The sequence below is a fragment of the Aegilops tauschii genome, chromosome 2 (genome assembly GCF_002575655.3).
Source record: "Aegilops tauschii subsp. strangulata cultivar AL8/78 chromosome 2, Aet v6.0, whole genome shotgun sequence".
Taxonomy (NCBI): domain Eukaryota; kingdom Viridiplantae; phylum Streptophyta; class Magnoliopsida; order Poales; family Poaceae; genus Aegilops; species Aegilops tauschii.
In genome coordinates this window covers 589,298,278-589,312,764 of record NC_053036.3, presented here as the reverse complement: position 1 = coordinate 589,312,764, position 14,487 = coordinate 589,298,278, and the positions used below count along the sequence as shown (strand labels likewise).

General features: G+C 48.2%; 1 protein-coding gene, 1 long non-coding RNA gene and 1 pseudogene across 6 annotated transcripts; 2 read left to right on the top strand and 1 right to left on the bottom strand.

Moving 5' to 3' along the window:
- The first annotated feature begins 51 nt into the window (after window positions 1-51).
- Window positions 52-4,281, top strand: LOC109750707 (uncharacterized). Of its 5 annotated transcripts, none has more exons than XR_005769199.3 (10): window positions 52-365; window positions 435-671; window positions 986-1,111; window positions 1,282-1,377; window positions 1,479-1,538; window positions 1,749-1,783; window positions 1,857-1,912; window positions 1,988-2,125; window positions 2,267-2,446; window positions 3,879-4,281. It is a non-coding gene; the product is annotated as an uncharacterized lncRNA (long non-coding RNA). The 5 variants fall into 5 exon arrangements; XR_012203385.1 differs by having other exon boundaries at window positions 1,251-1,377; XR_005769196.3 differs by having other exon boundaries at window positions 1,248-1,377.
- A 136-nt stretch (window positions 4,282-4,417) lies between these two features.
- Window positions 4,418-7,318, bottom strand: LOC109750706 (ribose-phosphate pyrophosphokinase 1, chloroplastic-like; annotated as a pseudogene).
- A 5,782-nt stretch (window positions 7,319-13,100) lies between these two features.
- LOC141041305 (putative F-box/LRR-repeat protein At4g13960) lies at window positions 13,101-13,606 on the top strand. The gene is made up of 2 exons (XM_073507444.1): window positions 13,101-13,479; window positions 13,566-13,606. Exons 1-2 carry the CDS (start codon window positions 13,101-13,103, stop codon window positions 13,604-13,606), a joined length of 420 nt encoding a protein of 139 aa, XP_073363545.1.
- Window positions 13,607-14,487: the final 881 nt, after the last annotated feature.

Below are 14,487 nucleotides of genomic sequence, written 5' to 3'. Positions count from 1 at the left end.
CTGCGTTTAATCATTGAACATATAAAGGATGAGCTAGTTCGCCCAACTAGCGGCCGTGGCCACCTTTTTTGCGCCATACTGTAGCAGCGCGGGGAGAGATAAGTCCCAAGCGCCCCATCTCCCCTCCTCTCGCTTTTCCAGTTTCCCGTCGCCTCCGCCATCGCCTCCTCCCCTCTCCCCTCTCTCTCTCCCGTCTCCTCCCTCTCAACCCTAGTCGCCACCACCCACCCTCTACTGCTCCACCACACACCCACCTCCCCTCTGGATCAGGTGCAGGCCGGCCGGTGCGCGCAGGCGGCGGCGCTCCACTCGAGGGCAAAGGGAGGCAACGGCGACGGTGGCCGCCGTGGACACCCGCGGCTATGGTGAGCCCCTGCACCACCGCCCTCTCTCCTCTCCTCCATTACTCCCTTACCCATCTCTCTCCCCCGCAGATGAACCTCGCCGCCATGAGGCCGCCATGGAGGCCCGTCCCGAGCTCGGCTCGCCGCTCCTCCGGTGACCCTCGTTGCGCCTGGATCCGGGTCGGGCGGATCCGACGGAGGAGCCCTCCCATGGCACCGGCGGCTCTGGAGATGAGGGCTGCACAGAGGAAGAGGAGCAGCAGCAGCTCGAGGTCGTTACGCGTCGCCCACACCCCTCCTCCGCTCGCTCTCGTCTCTGTCAGGCTGGTGAGCTTCTGCTTCCTCCTTGATCTTCCGTCAATTTACTACTAATGTACTGTGTGCTTGTGTTGTTTCTCTGAGGGGTATGGGTACTACTTGTGCTGCTGCTAGATGTGATGTTGTTGGGTGCTGCTGGTTCTGCTACTACCTGTGTTGGTTGATGTCATATTCGTTTATTTGTGAAACTGAAAACTCCTGTGAGTGGCAAGGATTGAGAAGGGTCTGAGCCAATGAGAAGTTTTATTTTCAGTTTTCATTTAAGAAGTAATGGAGGATATGTCATATGTTTAGTTGCTAACATTTACCTATGATGTATGTAGCTGATGTTCACTGCACTGGAGGGAGAGGACAAGAGTAAGAGAGCAAGAACAATAGATGATTCGGTTATTTGTGAAACTGACGGCTCTTGTGAGGAGCAAGGATAGAGAAGGCTATGAACCAATGAGGTAAGTTTTATTTCCAGTTTTTCAATTAAGAAGTACTGGAGGATATGCCATATGTTTAGCTGCTAATATTTACATATGGTGTACGTAATAAGTTGTCTTGCTGGCTCTTTATGTGTATCGTTTGGAAAAACTGCAGCAGATGAACATCATCTTTATCCAAATATCTTCAGATATAACTGACATCCTCGCAGTGCGTGGGAGCCGGTGTCTTCGGCCAGAGCTGGGTCTCCTTGCCGGCGACCTTGCCATCACCAGCCTATCTGCAGGTATGATAGCTCCTCCTCCCCCTCTCTTCAAGGAGAGGTGCAGATCTGGAGATTAGCCAATGAGATATAGTTGCTTAATTTGCAGCTTTTTTTTGGTACAGTTTTGCAGGGATGGACATATGGATTGAATGGTACCCTCCTGAAATCTACACAGATGTCAGGTACCAAGAACTTAAATAAGAATGTCCCAACTCCTTTTTTCTTTGATTTCTTTTTGCAGAGATCCGCTTGCTGTTCATACTTCAACATTACCAGAGTTTAATGTACTATCTAGCACATGTGTATGTGATGAAAGGAAATTATTGATTACTAAATATACATAGCTGCATGTATATGTATATCTAATTGGATTGTTGACTTAACGTGTGCAGATCTGAGAAAGAAGAAATAGGGCAAAGAAAATCAGGTGCTCCTCTATCTCTCTCTCATTCACATTTTAGTTTCCTAATATGTGGATTTTCTAAACATGATGTGTGCAGATCGGAGAAAGAAGAGATGAAGAACAATTTTAATTGAAGAGTTGAAGAAGACTAAGGTAAATTTTAACCATCTTGCAAACCCAATTAAGTTTGCACTTGCATTTTGATAATATGATTTGTGTTGATGCAAGCACGAGTCCCCCTGAAGTGCTTGACCACCGGCCGGTTGCAGTGGAGGTCAGCATCACCTAGCTGTGGCCATCCTGGGCGCCGAGAGAATTAGCTGAAAAATCTTGCTGAGATCCAGGTCACGGGTCATCCCCATTCAGGTAAGCTTGCTATCTTATCGTTAGATTGCTTGACGGAACTAGGACAACATTTTGTGTAAGCTTGCCTTTCATTTGTGTTTTTATTTGGTTATTTTTTTGAAAGCTTCTTTGATGAATTACCCATATGTGGGGACATTGCAGGTGGCTATGAAACTTGTTCCTAACAAAGACAAATTTGTGGAGGTGGCTAGGGGAACAGGAGGAGCAAGTTTAGCCTGGCAGGTGCTTCTCAGGTTCGATGGTTTCCAACAAGGGAGCGATATCCATGCTCTGCATCAAGGTTGTAGTGCTTTCTTCATGGGTTCGGCCTTTGCCATTAAGGTGAGGAATGTATATTTCTGTTCTATCTAATGTCTCTTGCTCCTGCTTCAGTATCGATGATCTCTCTGGACTGATTGTTTGACAATGACTGTTCCTATATATAAGTCTTTTTATAGATTCCAATGCGGACTACAAAGACGAAAATGACTTTTCTGATCTGTTCTACACAGATGTTTTCAATCGCTGTTTGCTATAGATACTTTTTAGGTTGCATAGGCATACATGGTTCCGTGAGGAGATTACCTACACTGTTCTGTTTTATAAATGCCTAATTAGCTGCGAAGTCATATATGGTCTTATTAGTAGTTTTTTGAGTTGTGGGTTTACGCATTTTTCCTGGGAATGTTTGTATGTGTGATCACTTGCTTGCTATAAGTTTTTTACTCCGCACCGGGTGATCAATTAGTGTTTGCAATTAGTTTGGCATATATTATCACGTAAAGCCTGTCAGTGAAATAGGGTTATACAAAAACTATCTGTGAATAATAATAATAATAATAATAATAATAATAATAATAATAATAATAATTATTATTATTATTATTTAAGTGGATCCTTGCAATTCTGCTTTACTACCGTAAAATATCCTAGCCGGGTCTGCAAGATTGCGCCCTCTTTTTACTGAGGGCTTGAAAGTGGTAGAGAAGATCAAAAGAAGAAGCATATCTCCTTTTTTTTGTGCTTCTGCCCGCGCCCTGTATATGATGTTGCAGATCAAAATATAGATGTTGTCGATCGGATAAGAAAAGGCAAGGAGCTGTCCGAGTCAGTATGTAGTAATGGGCATCCATGTTTTCTTATACCGGTGATTCTGAAGCAGTTAAATTGATATGATCGCTTCACTCCTCTCCTATACTCCTTTAGTCTATTTATTCCTAGACCATATGTTTTTCTTTTTGTTAAAACCTTGAAGTTTTAAGATGTTAGGGTAAATTCTCTCACAAATTATATGCCGTGTTCCTTAAAAATAGTGTACTACTACGTTAGTGGATCACTTGTTTAAGTTCTAGCAGCACCAAGTGTCTCCTAACAACATATCCACACTAATTGCTTGGTGTGGCAACTTGCTCCTTTTTATTTATTAGTTGTTTGAGGATTTTTTTTATTTTTTTTGGGGGGGGGGGGGGGGGGGGGGGGACTTTGTTCCTTTTTATTTCTCTCGGACGGGAGCGACTACAATAGAAGAAGGGTCACAGTTGCAAAAATAGAAAAACATGTCTGAGCCATCTGATCCTGGATGAAGGCCCAGATTCTTGTGGGTGGATCAGAAAACACATGTACTACAAGTTTTTACTTTGTCATCTACGATTTAGCAAACGCACTTGAATTGCATTCTTAATTGTTCAATACATACATGATCAGGATTAGAGAACATAGTTCTCTTATTTCTTTCCTTGTAATGTAAACTATATTTTTTTCCTTGTATTTGTAGATGCATGATGCTCTGACAAACAGAAACATCAGGACTACAGACAGATAGAAGAAGCTTTTATCAATGTCTCCCCTTTCTGACAATTGAGTGAATTTCTATGCAAGATAAATTAAACTATGTTCTTGATCATGAATCTTTACGTGTCTGTGCTCAACTGAATCGTGTTTGCTTGGTGTGATCTCTCCCAGAACAAAAATCTTGATGAGCAAGAAGTAGTATAACTGGCGGGAAATGCTAGAGCTTTTTTGTTATGTACCATCAAGATAGTATGGCTTATCATTTTAAATAGCAATGCCTGATGAGTGCTGATCATATTAATCTTTAATACTCTGTCTTGCTGGCCGTGTACTAAAAATGGCACTTCCATGTCTAATGAAGATATGTGTGCTTGTGATATGCTCAATCTGGGATGGTCCAGTCTGATGTTTACTTATGCTTTATAAATAGGAGGGAGTGGGGGGAAAGAGCTATAGAAGAATACACCCTGCTATCACTCCTAATTTTGCGACTTGTTCCATATGTTTTATTTTCAATTTATATATTTTAATGCACACTCTTTCAATACATGGCTTACACTCAGCCTTTGCGCCATTGGCGCAACGGGTCATCTAGTTGTATTAAATCATGGCCCAGCTGCCCCTCTATGAGATGGTCAATCTTAGAATTATGTTTCCTACAACTTAAATGGGATAACTTACCTGCTGTATCAATCATATCATCCATCATAACAAACATTTTCCCTCTTAACATCTCCAATCAGATTCATTACCTGCAATAAATGCACATGACAAGTTGTGCTTGTTTAATCTGACAGAACTGATAACAGAAAAGCATGGAAAAAAACTAGCATGCACCATGTGAAACAGCACATCTCCGTATGCAATATACATTTCCAGCAGATTGACTAGCAGTGGATAAACCGTAAACAACTACAAAAGAGCCTCAATGAGTATTTTCTTACTATGCATCCTAGTTAGCTGCTCATATACCCACTGTGGACAAGAATGTAAAACAGGTTAAGCCGTTCTTCCACTCGCGCCCATTCATCCAGCTATAATACTACTTGCCTCGGCAACGTTGTGTCCATGCCTTCTTTTGTCTACAATTGTTAGAGGTGCATCTGCTTTTTGGCAAAAGCGCGTGCTCTGGCAATGCCTCCAACATCAGGCGACACCACCACCAAGTCATTTGAACAAATTGTTTTGCTGGCGAGGTAATCAAGAATCACCGGCTTGACAGATCAATGTGGCAAAGACAGAAACGGTTATGAATGATAGATATCACATGCCAGTTTTGAAGTACTTGATCAACTGAAGCAACGTGTATCAGTGAGTACCTGGCCATAAACATGATCTACTGGGATGTCAAAATATCCCGTGGCCTAACTTGAATGAAGATCACAAACAAGGACACGGTTTGCACCACCTTCCGTAATCATATTAGCTACAAAGTTTTGCAGCCATAGATTCACGACCTTGAGACTGAAAAAGCAGCGAAGTAAAAAAAAAAGAGCTTATGTTAGATTTGGTGATGATTTTTTCCGTAAATATTAGGATGACATGCCAGAAATCTAGAGTAAGACTAAGTTTCTTCTGATCATGTATTATCCTGAGAACAACATGCTCCTCATGGTAATAGAATATGCTGCACTATTCAGCATTGACTTTCAATTCTCCACATTTATATGAATATTAAAAAACATTCACATATGGGGGTGATTTTATTTGACCTCAGAAAGTTTGGTTATACAGCAATTGTAAAAGCACAGGTGTGCTGTGCCAACTAACAAGTCTATGGTGTAGGCTTACGTTTTGTCATTAAAATAAGAAATCATATTTTAAAAATATTACCTTCCTGTCAGCCCTGGCATAACCGAAATAAGGGATAACTGCAGTAATATTCTTAGCAGATGCTCTTCTACACGCATCAATCGTGATGAGTAGCTCCATGAGGCTGGAGGACATGATGGCTGCACAAGGAACACACGGCATCCCCTTGCACTTTCTTGCAACTGAACATATATTTCGCCATCAGCAAACTTTTATGTTTATCTCCCCAAGTTCTAGACCGATGTAGCTTGCTATTTCCTGTCACAAGACACGAAGAGAAAAACAAATACAGCTTAGAGTGGCATTGAGTGACAAATCATTCAGTTTGACATGGAAGGATTTATAGCAAGTAGCTTGCTGCTTGATGTATTCCCTTTCAAGGAAGATCGAACCGACCTGGGTGGGCGAAGGATTGGCCGTTCCTGAGAAGATAAGCAGCCTCATGTCGTCCTTCCTGATGTTTGTGTCCCCGAAAATTGGCATCGTCACAGGGGTCCACAGCGACCTGTCAGACAGGGGAACGCACGGGGGTGATCTGTTGACCACATCTCTGAAGCTCTTGCCTTCTGTACAATACTGAATTAACAAAATTGTAATGTTCAGGAGATGATGCAGCGCTCCAAACAACTCATCATAGTAGTTAGCAAACCATTGTGCATTGTCAGTTATGCACTTATACTTCTCTTCATATAATACTACTATTTTGGGGCAAGACATCACGTTTCTCTCTTTCTGTTGACATGAATGGCTGAGTTTTGATGTAAGTGTCCAGGATTGCATGGTGTGACTATCTTCAGCAAAAGAGATTTTATATCAGTGGTAGATAAACGACATAATGCTAACCTACTATATTATTGGACACAACATGCAAGCACGGTGCACTGCTTAGATTTTGTCATGTAAGCTATCTTTACCATATCACCTTAATGAATACTTAGTAGTTAGCCATAGCCACGGACAACACCAGCCTCCCGTGCACAGACAAACACACACACACAAAAAACAAAGCTCGACGCTTACTCTCTGTACTATACTGGCGACAGGCATAGTTTATTCGCTAGAGAAACAATGCATGTGGTTTAGACTTTTTCAGACAACAAAATTGCACCATCACATTCTAATTTGTAACCTCCGAGTGCAAAACATCAAGTCTGTTCAGGAAGGAATAGGACTAGGATTACCCACAGACATGATTTAATTTTGTGGATTTTTCACTCCGTGCACTATGCTGGTCGCAGACGGAAGTTTTTCACTGGAGAAGCATTGTGTAGGTTTCAGACTTCCTCACAAAATAGTTTGCCTGAATGCAAACTCTTCATGTCTGTTCAGCTAGGATTACTCGCGGCTACAATCAAGACCTAAGACGGAATCCGCCGCGTCAGATACTCAGATGAGACGAGAGGAGAGGAGAGGAGAAGAGGGGAACGCTAGCCGTACCTGCGTGGAGAGATGAGGGCGAGAAGGTGCTTAGGCGCGTCGAACTTGTCGCCGTCGAAGCGGGAGTCGAGGAGCGCCGGGACGGCGGCATCGTCCGGGTCGTCGTGGAGGTGCGCGTCCGCCCCACCACCCGCAGCGTTGCCGCGCCGCTGGCCCGCATCCCAAACATCCCCGAATCACGCTATGCTTGCGTGCACTGGCTCCTTCGTCGAACGCGGCGGCGAGGCTTCGCGGCGCGGATCTCGGCGGCCGTCGCGTTTCCCCGGTAGAAGCAGAAGAGAGACGAGGTCCGTGTCCGTCTCGTTCACGGGAGCGCGATGGGTACCGGGCCGAACTTGACGTATAACCTGGGCCGTTACTGGGTAGTATTTTCTGTGGGCTTGGTCCATATATATCCAGCCACAAAGTAAGTGAGATTGAGTAAAGTGGACTCGTCCTTTGCTGGTAAACAACCACCAGAGAAGGTCAAGCTTCGGACCCTCCTCTCGCAACCGCGTCGCCCTCCCGCGGGCGACCGGCCGCGCGTCAGGCCTCCTCCCTCCAGGCCCTCCCTCCCACCTCCCTTCCCGCTGCCGTCGTCGGCGCCCGCGGCCGGCTTGGCCCCGGGGCTACTGGTGGCGGCGGCCTCCTGGCCCTTCCCCTCCCGGTCGCTCTCCAGCGTGGGTGGAGCTGCTCCGGGGGGTGCATTTAGGCGGCGGCGGTCTGGCGTGGCGGCGGGGTTCCGTGGCGCATGCAAGCAAGCAGCTGGGAGGCGGGGCGGCGCGGCGGCGGGATCTGGCGTCGCCCGCTCGGCCCAGATCTGGGCCCTTCGGGCCTCATCTGGGCCTGGGCGGGCCGGCGGCGGGGATGGTCTCCGGCGTGGCTTCTGGGAGGCGGGGGAGATGCGACGAGCGGCTGGGTGCCGGCGACGACGACGCCGGCCTGCTGCATCGCGGCCAGCGGGGCTTAACGGGCCCGCTTCGGGCCTGGCTGGGCTAGGGGTGGCCCGGCATGCCCCGCTGCCGCGTCCGAACGGCTACCGCGACGGTGCCGGAGGCACGGGCCTCCCGCACGACGGCGGTGGAGGTGGTTCCCTCCCGCTCGGCGTCGGTGTTGCTGCTCCCGTCGTGGTGAGCTTCTCTCCGGTCCTCTTGGCCTCGTGGTAGTGTTCGTAGTGAGGCGGCGTGGGTGGCGGCGCTACTGCGTTGGCGCATGGTGATGGGCGACGGTTTGGCGGGTCGGTTCCGTCCGGTTGGGCGGTTGGGGTTGGAATGCGGGAGAAATCCCTGCCGGCTTCGGCCCCGGCGCGGTGACACCTGCGGGTGCCACCATTCCTTCCTGGAGGGTGCCGGTGGTATCCCCCCCCCACCTCCCTCCGCGTGCCCGGGGAAACCTGAGGACTCGTCCGGACAGCAGCGTCGTCGGCGTCGCATCCCTTCTTGGAGGTGCTGCTTGGTACGCGGCGGATCGGAGCCTCGGTCTGTGGTGATTTGTCTCCGGTGGGCGCCGCAGTGGCGGGTCATCAGCGCTTTGCCTAGCTGCCGTGGTTGGCATTTGTTTCTTCTTCTTTTTCTTGGTGTGTTGTGCTGCTCGCCACAGCGTTATCTGTACTCAATGTTGGTTGGGGAAAAACCCTTTTTCGGTATATATCCAGCCAGGCGCCGGCCTGCTACTAGTGGGGTAAGCTGTACCTGGAAACTTTAGCAGTTTCTCTAAAGTGGCTAGGCCAAACCCACGAGATGTATTCCACTGTGTGAATTTTGATCAATAAAACTTTGTTTACCCCTTAAAAAAGGCAGTTTCTTAAAAAAAAACCTAGAAACTTTAGCCCCACATCGCCAGTCTCATTAATTCAAAAATTGATTAAAGGAATAAAGGTAATAAGAAAATAAGAAAACATTTAAAAAACACAGTTTTTTTAAAACGTTATTTCTAAAATCATCGATCTTTCTATAAAAAGTTGAAAGGTAGCTTGGATATAGTTTTAAATGCATCTACTCTGGACTAATATAGTTTTAAGTGATCTTCCGCTTTGATATGAAATTGCATATTTATTTGTGCTATGCTATAATGTATACATTTACAAAGGAAACTGATGATATTCCTACCAGAGTATTTTGGGTATAATATTGTACGGAAAGTGGCTACTTTCTAGTTCTAGTACATATTCCTGGCATATCTTCTCTACTTTGAAACCGAAGCTTTGTAGCGGCTACAATAGCAGCTCTATAGTGTTGTTCTTGTGCCCACTACCCACCAGGGCGCGCCTGGGCCTTCTGGCGCGCCCTGGTGCTAGTGGGCCCCACGGGCCTCCTCCCGTGCACTTCTTTGGCTCCCTATCCAAAAAAAATCTTCAAAAAGATTCGTGGCATTTGGACTTCGTTTGGTATTGATATTCTGCAAAGTAAAAAACAAGCAGAAAACAGCAATTGTCACTGGGCACTATGTCAATAGGGTAGTCCCAAAAAACGATATAAAATTGCTAGTAAATGAATATAAAACATCCAAGATTGATAATATAACAACATGAAACAATTAAAAATTATAGATACGTTGGAAGCGTATCATTCACCAACACCACCTTTTTGAATGAAGGAGTCCACTTGTTTCGTATAGGCCTCGTCGAACCCCTTCATGAGTAAGGCCTATTGGAGGAAGGGCCATTTGACCTTATTATATGCTTTCTCGAAATCCACTTTGAAGATAACCCCGTCCAGTCTCTTCGAATGGATTTCGTGTAGAGTTTCATGTAAGACAACAACCCCTTCTAGGATGTGTCTCCCTGGCATGAAAGCAGTCTGAGTTTGGTTGCACCATCGAATGGGCAATCCGCGTCAACCTATTCATGCCAACCTTGGTGAAGATTTTGAAACTCACATTGAGTAGACGTATCGGCCTGAACTGCCAATGCGCACATCCTCCTCCTTCTTTGGCAACAACGTTATTGTTCCAAAGTTTGGGTGAAAAGGTTGTAGATGTCCGTTGAACAAGTCATGGAACATAGACATAAGATCTCCCTTAATGATATGCCAACATTTCTTGTAAAACTCTGCTTGAAATCCATTAGGTCTAGGAGACTTATTCTGTTTCATTTGTGTTACCGCGTCAAACACCTCTTTCTCAGTAAACGCGGCAGACAAAATCTCATTTTCGTCTGTGTTGAGCTGAGGTATGTCCCCAACTACGAGCTCATCAAGCGACACAAAATTATCTTCGGGGGCCCTAAAAAGTTTCTTATAGTAATTGGAGATGTACAACTTTAGGTTCTCATGCCCTACAATCGTACCCTGATGAGCCAATATCATGTTCATCTATCAAGGATGTATGTGTGTCATGTCTTCCATTGTACGTACATATGTAAATTTTGTGATGATGACCGAGGAAGCTGTTTCATTTGACAAAAAACAAATATGAACACAATTTTGGTTACATTTTTACGAGTGTTGATCAACTTCTTCATGTATTGCAACTGCACCCATCATTTTACCATTTTAATAATTAATACAATATCAGTTGAGCCATCTCTCTTTAAGTCATGAAAACTTAATTGAAATAAATCAATTGCAAACTTCAATGATTCAATTTTCCATTGTGAAATAAATATTTACATATGTACGGAGTCAGTAATACCAATGTGTTGGGAGTCATTTATATTTTTACTATCGCACAAATATTTTGTAATAGAGTCAGTAATACCAATTTCATGTAATAAATTAATGTTGGTAAAATGCTTCCATAGTGATTGTCAAACTTACAAACATTTGACTGGCCAAACTGTAAAACAGCTTACAGTTTCGAGCAGAAGACCAACTCATTTATAATCTATATAAACAATGACCTTTGTATTGCTTCTGTTCTTTACATCTCCTTTGCGTATTGCTTCTATGCGTGTAGAAGCTACTCCCTCCGTTCAAAAATTCTTGTCTTAGATTTGTCTAAATACGGATGTATCAAGTCACGTTTTCGTATTAGGTACATCCGTATCTAGACAAATCTAAGACAAGAATTTTGGGACGGAGGGAGTACAATTTTTTTGGCAAAACATAACATGGCACGAAACTAATCATGTCACGGCAAGATTATTTTGAGATTACGTGACGTAAGATCACTACAGGAAAATCTTTTCTACATCGGCCACTACCCAGCTATCAATCTCATTCTTGAGCTTAGACTGCAACTCGAACGTCCCCTTCACGAGGACGACGCACATCCTCTCAAGCACAAGCGCGTTGCGGAACAACAGCCTGGCCATCATCCTTTGTGTTTCGTCGCCCACGTAGTGCACCATGTTGATCTCATTCACTCGGTGCCGCAGACACGGCATTGAGAAGCTTGCCTCATCAGGAACCGTGAACTCGTCGGGAGCTACAAACAAATCATCGCTCTCTCCATCCTTCTCCTTCTCCACAACATCATCCTCATACTCCTCGCCCATGGTGCCATATTGATCTTGGGTGTCCTTAACGCGCTCTTCCATGCACAGCGACAGAATCTCCAGGTTTGGGGTCTGCTCCAGGATTCTACCCACTGAGACGACAATGCCGCAACTATCAAGGGGCCCTTGCAGCACGAGCCGCGTCAGGCTAGAGAACGAGGGGAACCCCAAGAAGAACATGCTCTCTAGGCTTCGGTTGTGCAAATGCAGGTACTTGGCATCAGATATTTTCTCCATAAACCCTCTGAACCTGGTAAACTCCGCCTCCTGAGAGAGCGCTATGCAGAAGTCGACCGTGCACGAAGGGACTCCCCGCAAGCCGTGCAAGGACAAGAGCGACTCTGCGGGCACCGTGCCACAGTAGTCCAGCGACCTCAGCTCCGACGCGTCGATGTCAACAGACTTCAAGTTGTGACAGCAGCGAAGGGCGAATCTGCGGAGGCGTTTGTCGAGGACGGATACTCTCTTGAGGCGGTAGATAGCTTCCAGCGTCAGGTCGATGAGGCGGGGGCAGCTGGAGATCAGCCGCTGGATGCTTCTCCCGCTGTCGTAGTGGGGAGCCGTGATGCTCAAAGTCTCGAGGAGCGGCAGGTTGACGGCCGCCGGCAGTTTCAGCCGGCAAGAGGCGACACATAGCGTCCGTATGACCGTGCAGGTGAAGAGCCTTCTTGGGAGCACATATGTCCACAGCCTACTCATCTTGTCACACTCGTCCTCCTGGTCGGAGTTGTCGGTGCCGCTGTCCACCACCCCTTCCTCACGGCCGTCATGGTCGTGGTTGCCCTCGTTATCTTTGCGGCGACAGATATCGCCGATCTGGAAGCCCAGGTCGAGGTGGAGCTCCTGGTTGCTATGCCGCAGCACGTAGGAGAGCCACTGGTCGACGTGGACGAAGTCCCAGTGGTGGCAGCTGTCGAAGGCGAAGCGGAGGCTGCGCAGCGGCACGTGCTGCCCGGCGGTCCGGCGGCGGCAGAGGAGCGCGGAGCAGACGTCGTCAAGGAGCACCGCGCTGCCGCTCTTCTTCTCCTCGGCCTCGTAGCAGTCGGAGCTCCAGTCGTCGGCCCTCTCGCCCTGACTCTCAGCGAACGAGATGGTGTGCACGTTGCAGAAGATGTCGCGCCACCGCCGGGACAGCCCGGCGGCGCGGCCGGCCTCCTTGTTCGGGAGGAAGGAGAGGACGTGGCCCAGCAGGAAGTCCGGGAGGTCGCTCAGGCGATCCCTGCTCCCCGGCGCCGGCGGCGTTGACGAAGCCATATCGATCTTGCCGCAGGGTTGTTTGGATCCGATCCTGCCGCAGGGTTGTTTGGATCCGATCCGGCAATCTAGCCGTCGATCTGGGGTGGCATGCAGTCCAACTATATATAACGACGGTTTCTCCAGGGTTTAGGTGCGTGGACCCTAGTCTTGTGACCGACTATGATCTCCAGCGACGGAGTAGATTACAACTCGGTTAAGAGGTCGAGGAGGGATCGGAAGTCGGAAGCGCGACATAAAAGCGCACGGGCCGCTTCTGATCTTCTTGATCGAATCTCGACGGCGACGATGGCGCCGTCGCACAGCGAGGGGCAAGACAGGCTGAGCGCTCTCCCCGACAAGGTGCTGCAGCGCGTCCTCTGCCACCTCCGGTCCGACGAGGCCGTGCGCACGAGCGCGCTCTCCCGCCGGTGGCGCGACGTCCACGAGGCCGTCCCCGTCATCGACCTCGTCGACACCAAGACGGGCGACCGGGACTACGAGAGACTCAAGATCTGCTTCGACCAAAAGGTGGCGTGCGCGATCCTCAGCAAGGGAGCGGAGACGCCGATCCGCGCCCTCCGTCTCAGCGGCGTCCTAAACCCCCCGCGCGACCAGCTCGACCAGTGGATCGCCTCCGCCGTCACCTCCGGCGTGGAGGACCTCGACGTCAAGCTCAGGTACAAGAGTAGTTACTGGGAACCCCGCACGCAGCCGCTCTGCCCGTTACGCGAATTCGAGCGAAGCGACAGTAAGGTGTACGCCAAGACCCAGCGTATGATCTTCCGCTGCCGCACGCCGCCGCCTGCGCCTGACGAGCTGGACACTCGACCTGCCGGGGAGCGTCGACATGGCGTCGCTGGAGACGCTCTCCCTCGGGAGGATCGTGGACGGAGGCGGGATGCTGCAGCGGCTGCTCTCGAGCTGCCTGCGCCTTGCCAGCCTGACGCTGGAGGAGTGCCCGAACATCAAGGAGATCACGGTGGCCAGCCCTGACTTGCGCAGCTTCGCCATGATCTGCTGCCACAATGCCACGGGCGTCGAGCTGCACACCACCTGCCTGAACTCGCTGCACTACAGAGGCGGCCTCCCTCCTCGCGGGTCGTCATTTATCACGGTCCCAAACTTCTTGGCAGTCATGGCGGTAAGGATTGGAATCTGCGAAGACCTCTCCAGCAAAGGACCGTCGGAAGTTGCTCCGGTCATGACGCTCATCAGCGGGTGCAGACGCCTGAGATATATTGAACTTTCCTTGCACCCATCCATGGCCTACTACAGCAGCCTGCTCACAAGAGTCTTGCGTGGACTAAACAACCTCACCGAGCTGAGCCTCCAGGGCAGATTGCCCACTGATCATGCTGTCCGGTCGGTCACCGCCTTGCTTCTCAACGCCAAGAACCTGCAAGTGCTGTCGCTGTTCCTTCTGGGTCCATATGATAAGATGGCATACGATTTGTCTGATGATGAATCAGAGACTGATCTGTCAGACACCGATTCAGATGGCGAATATGGTACCTATCCGGATGGCAAAACAGATGCCAATATAGATGACGAAACATATACCGATCAAGATGCTGAAACAGAGACCGAGTCAGGTGGTGAATCAGAGATCGAGCCAGATAACGAGGCAGATGGTGAACCAGAGACTGAGCCAGATGGCGAACTAGATATGGAGCCCAAGGACAATGCCATCAAC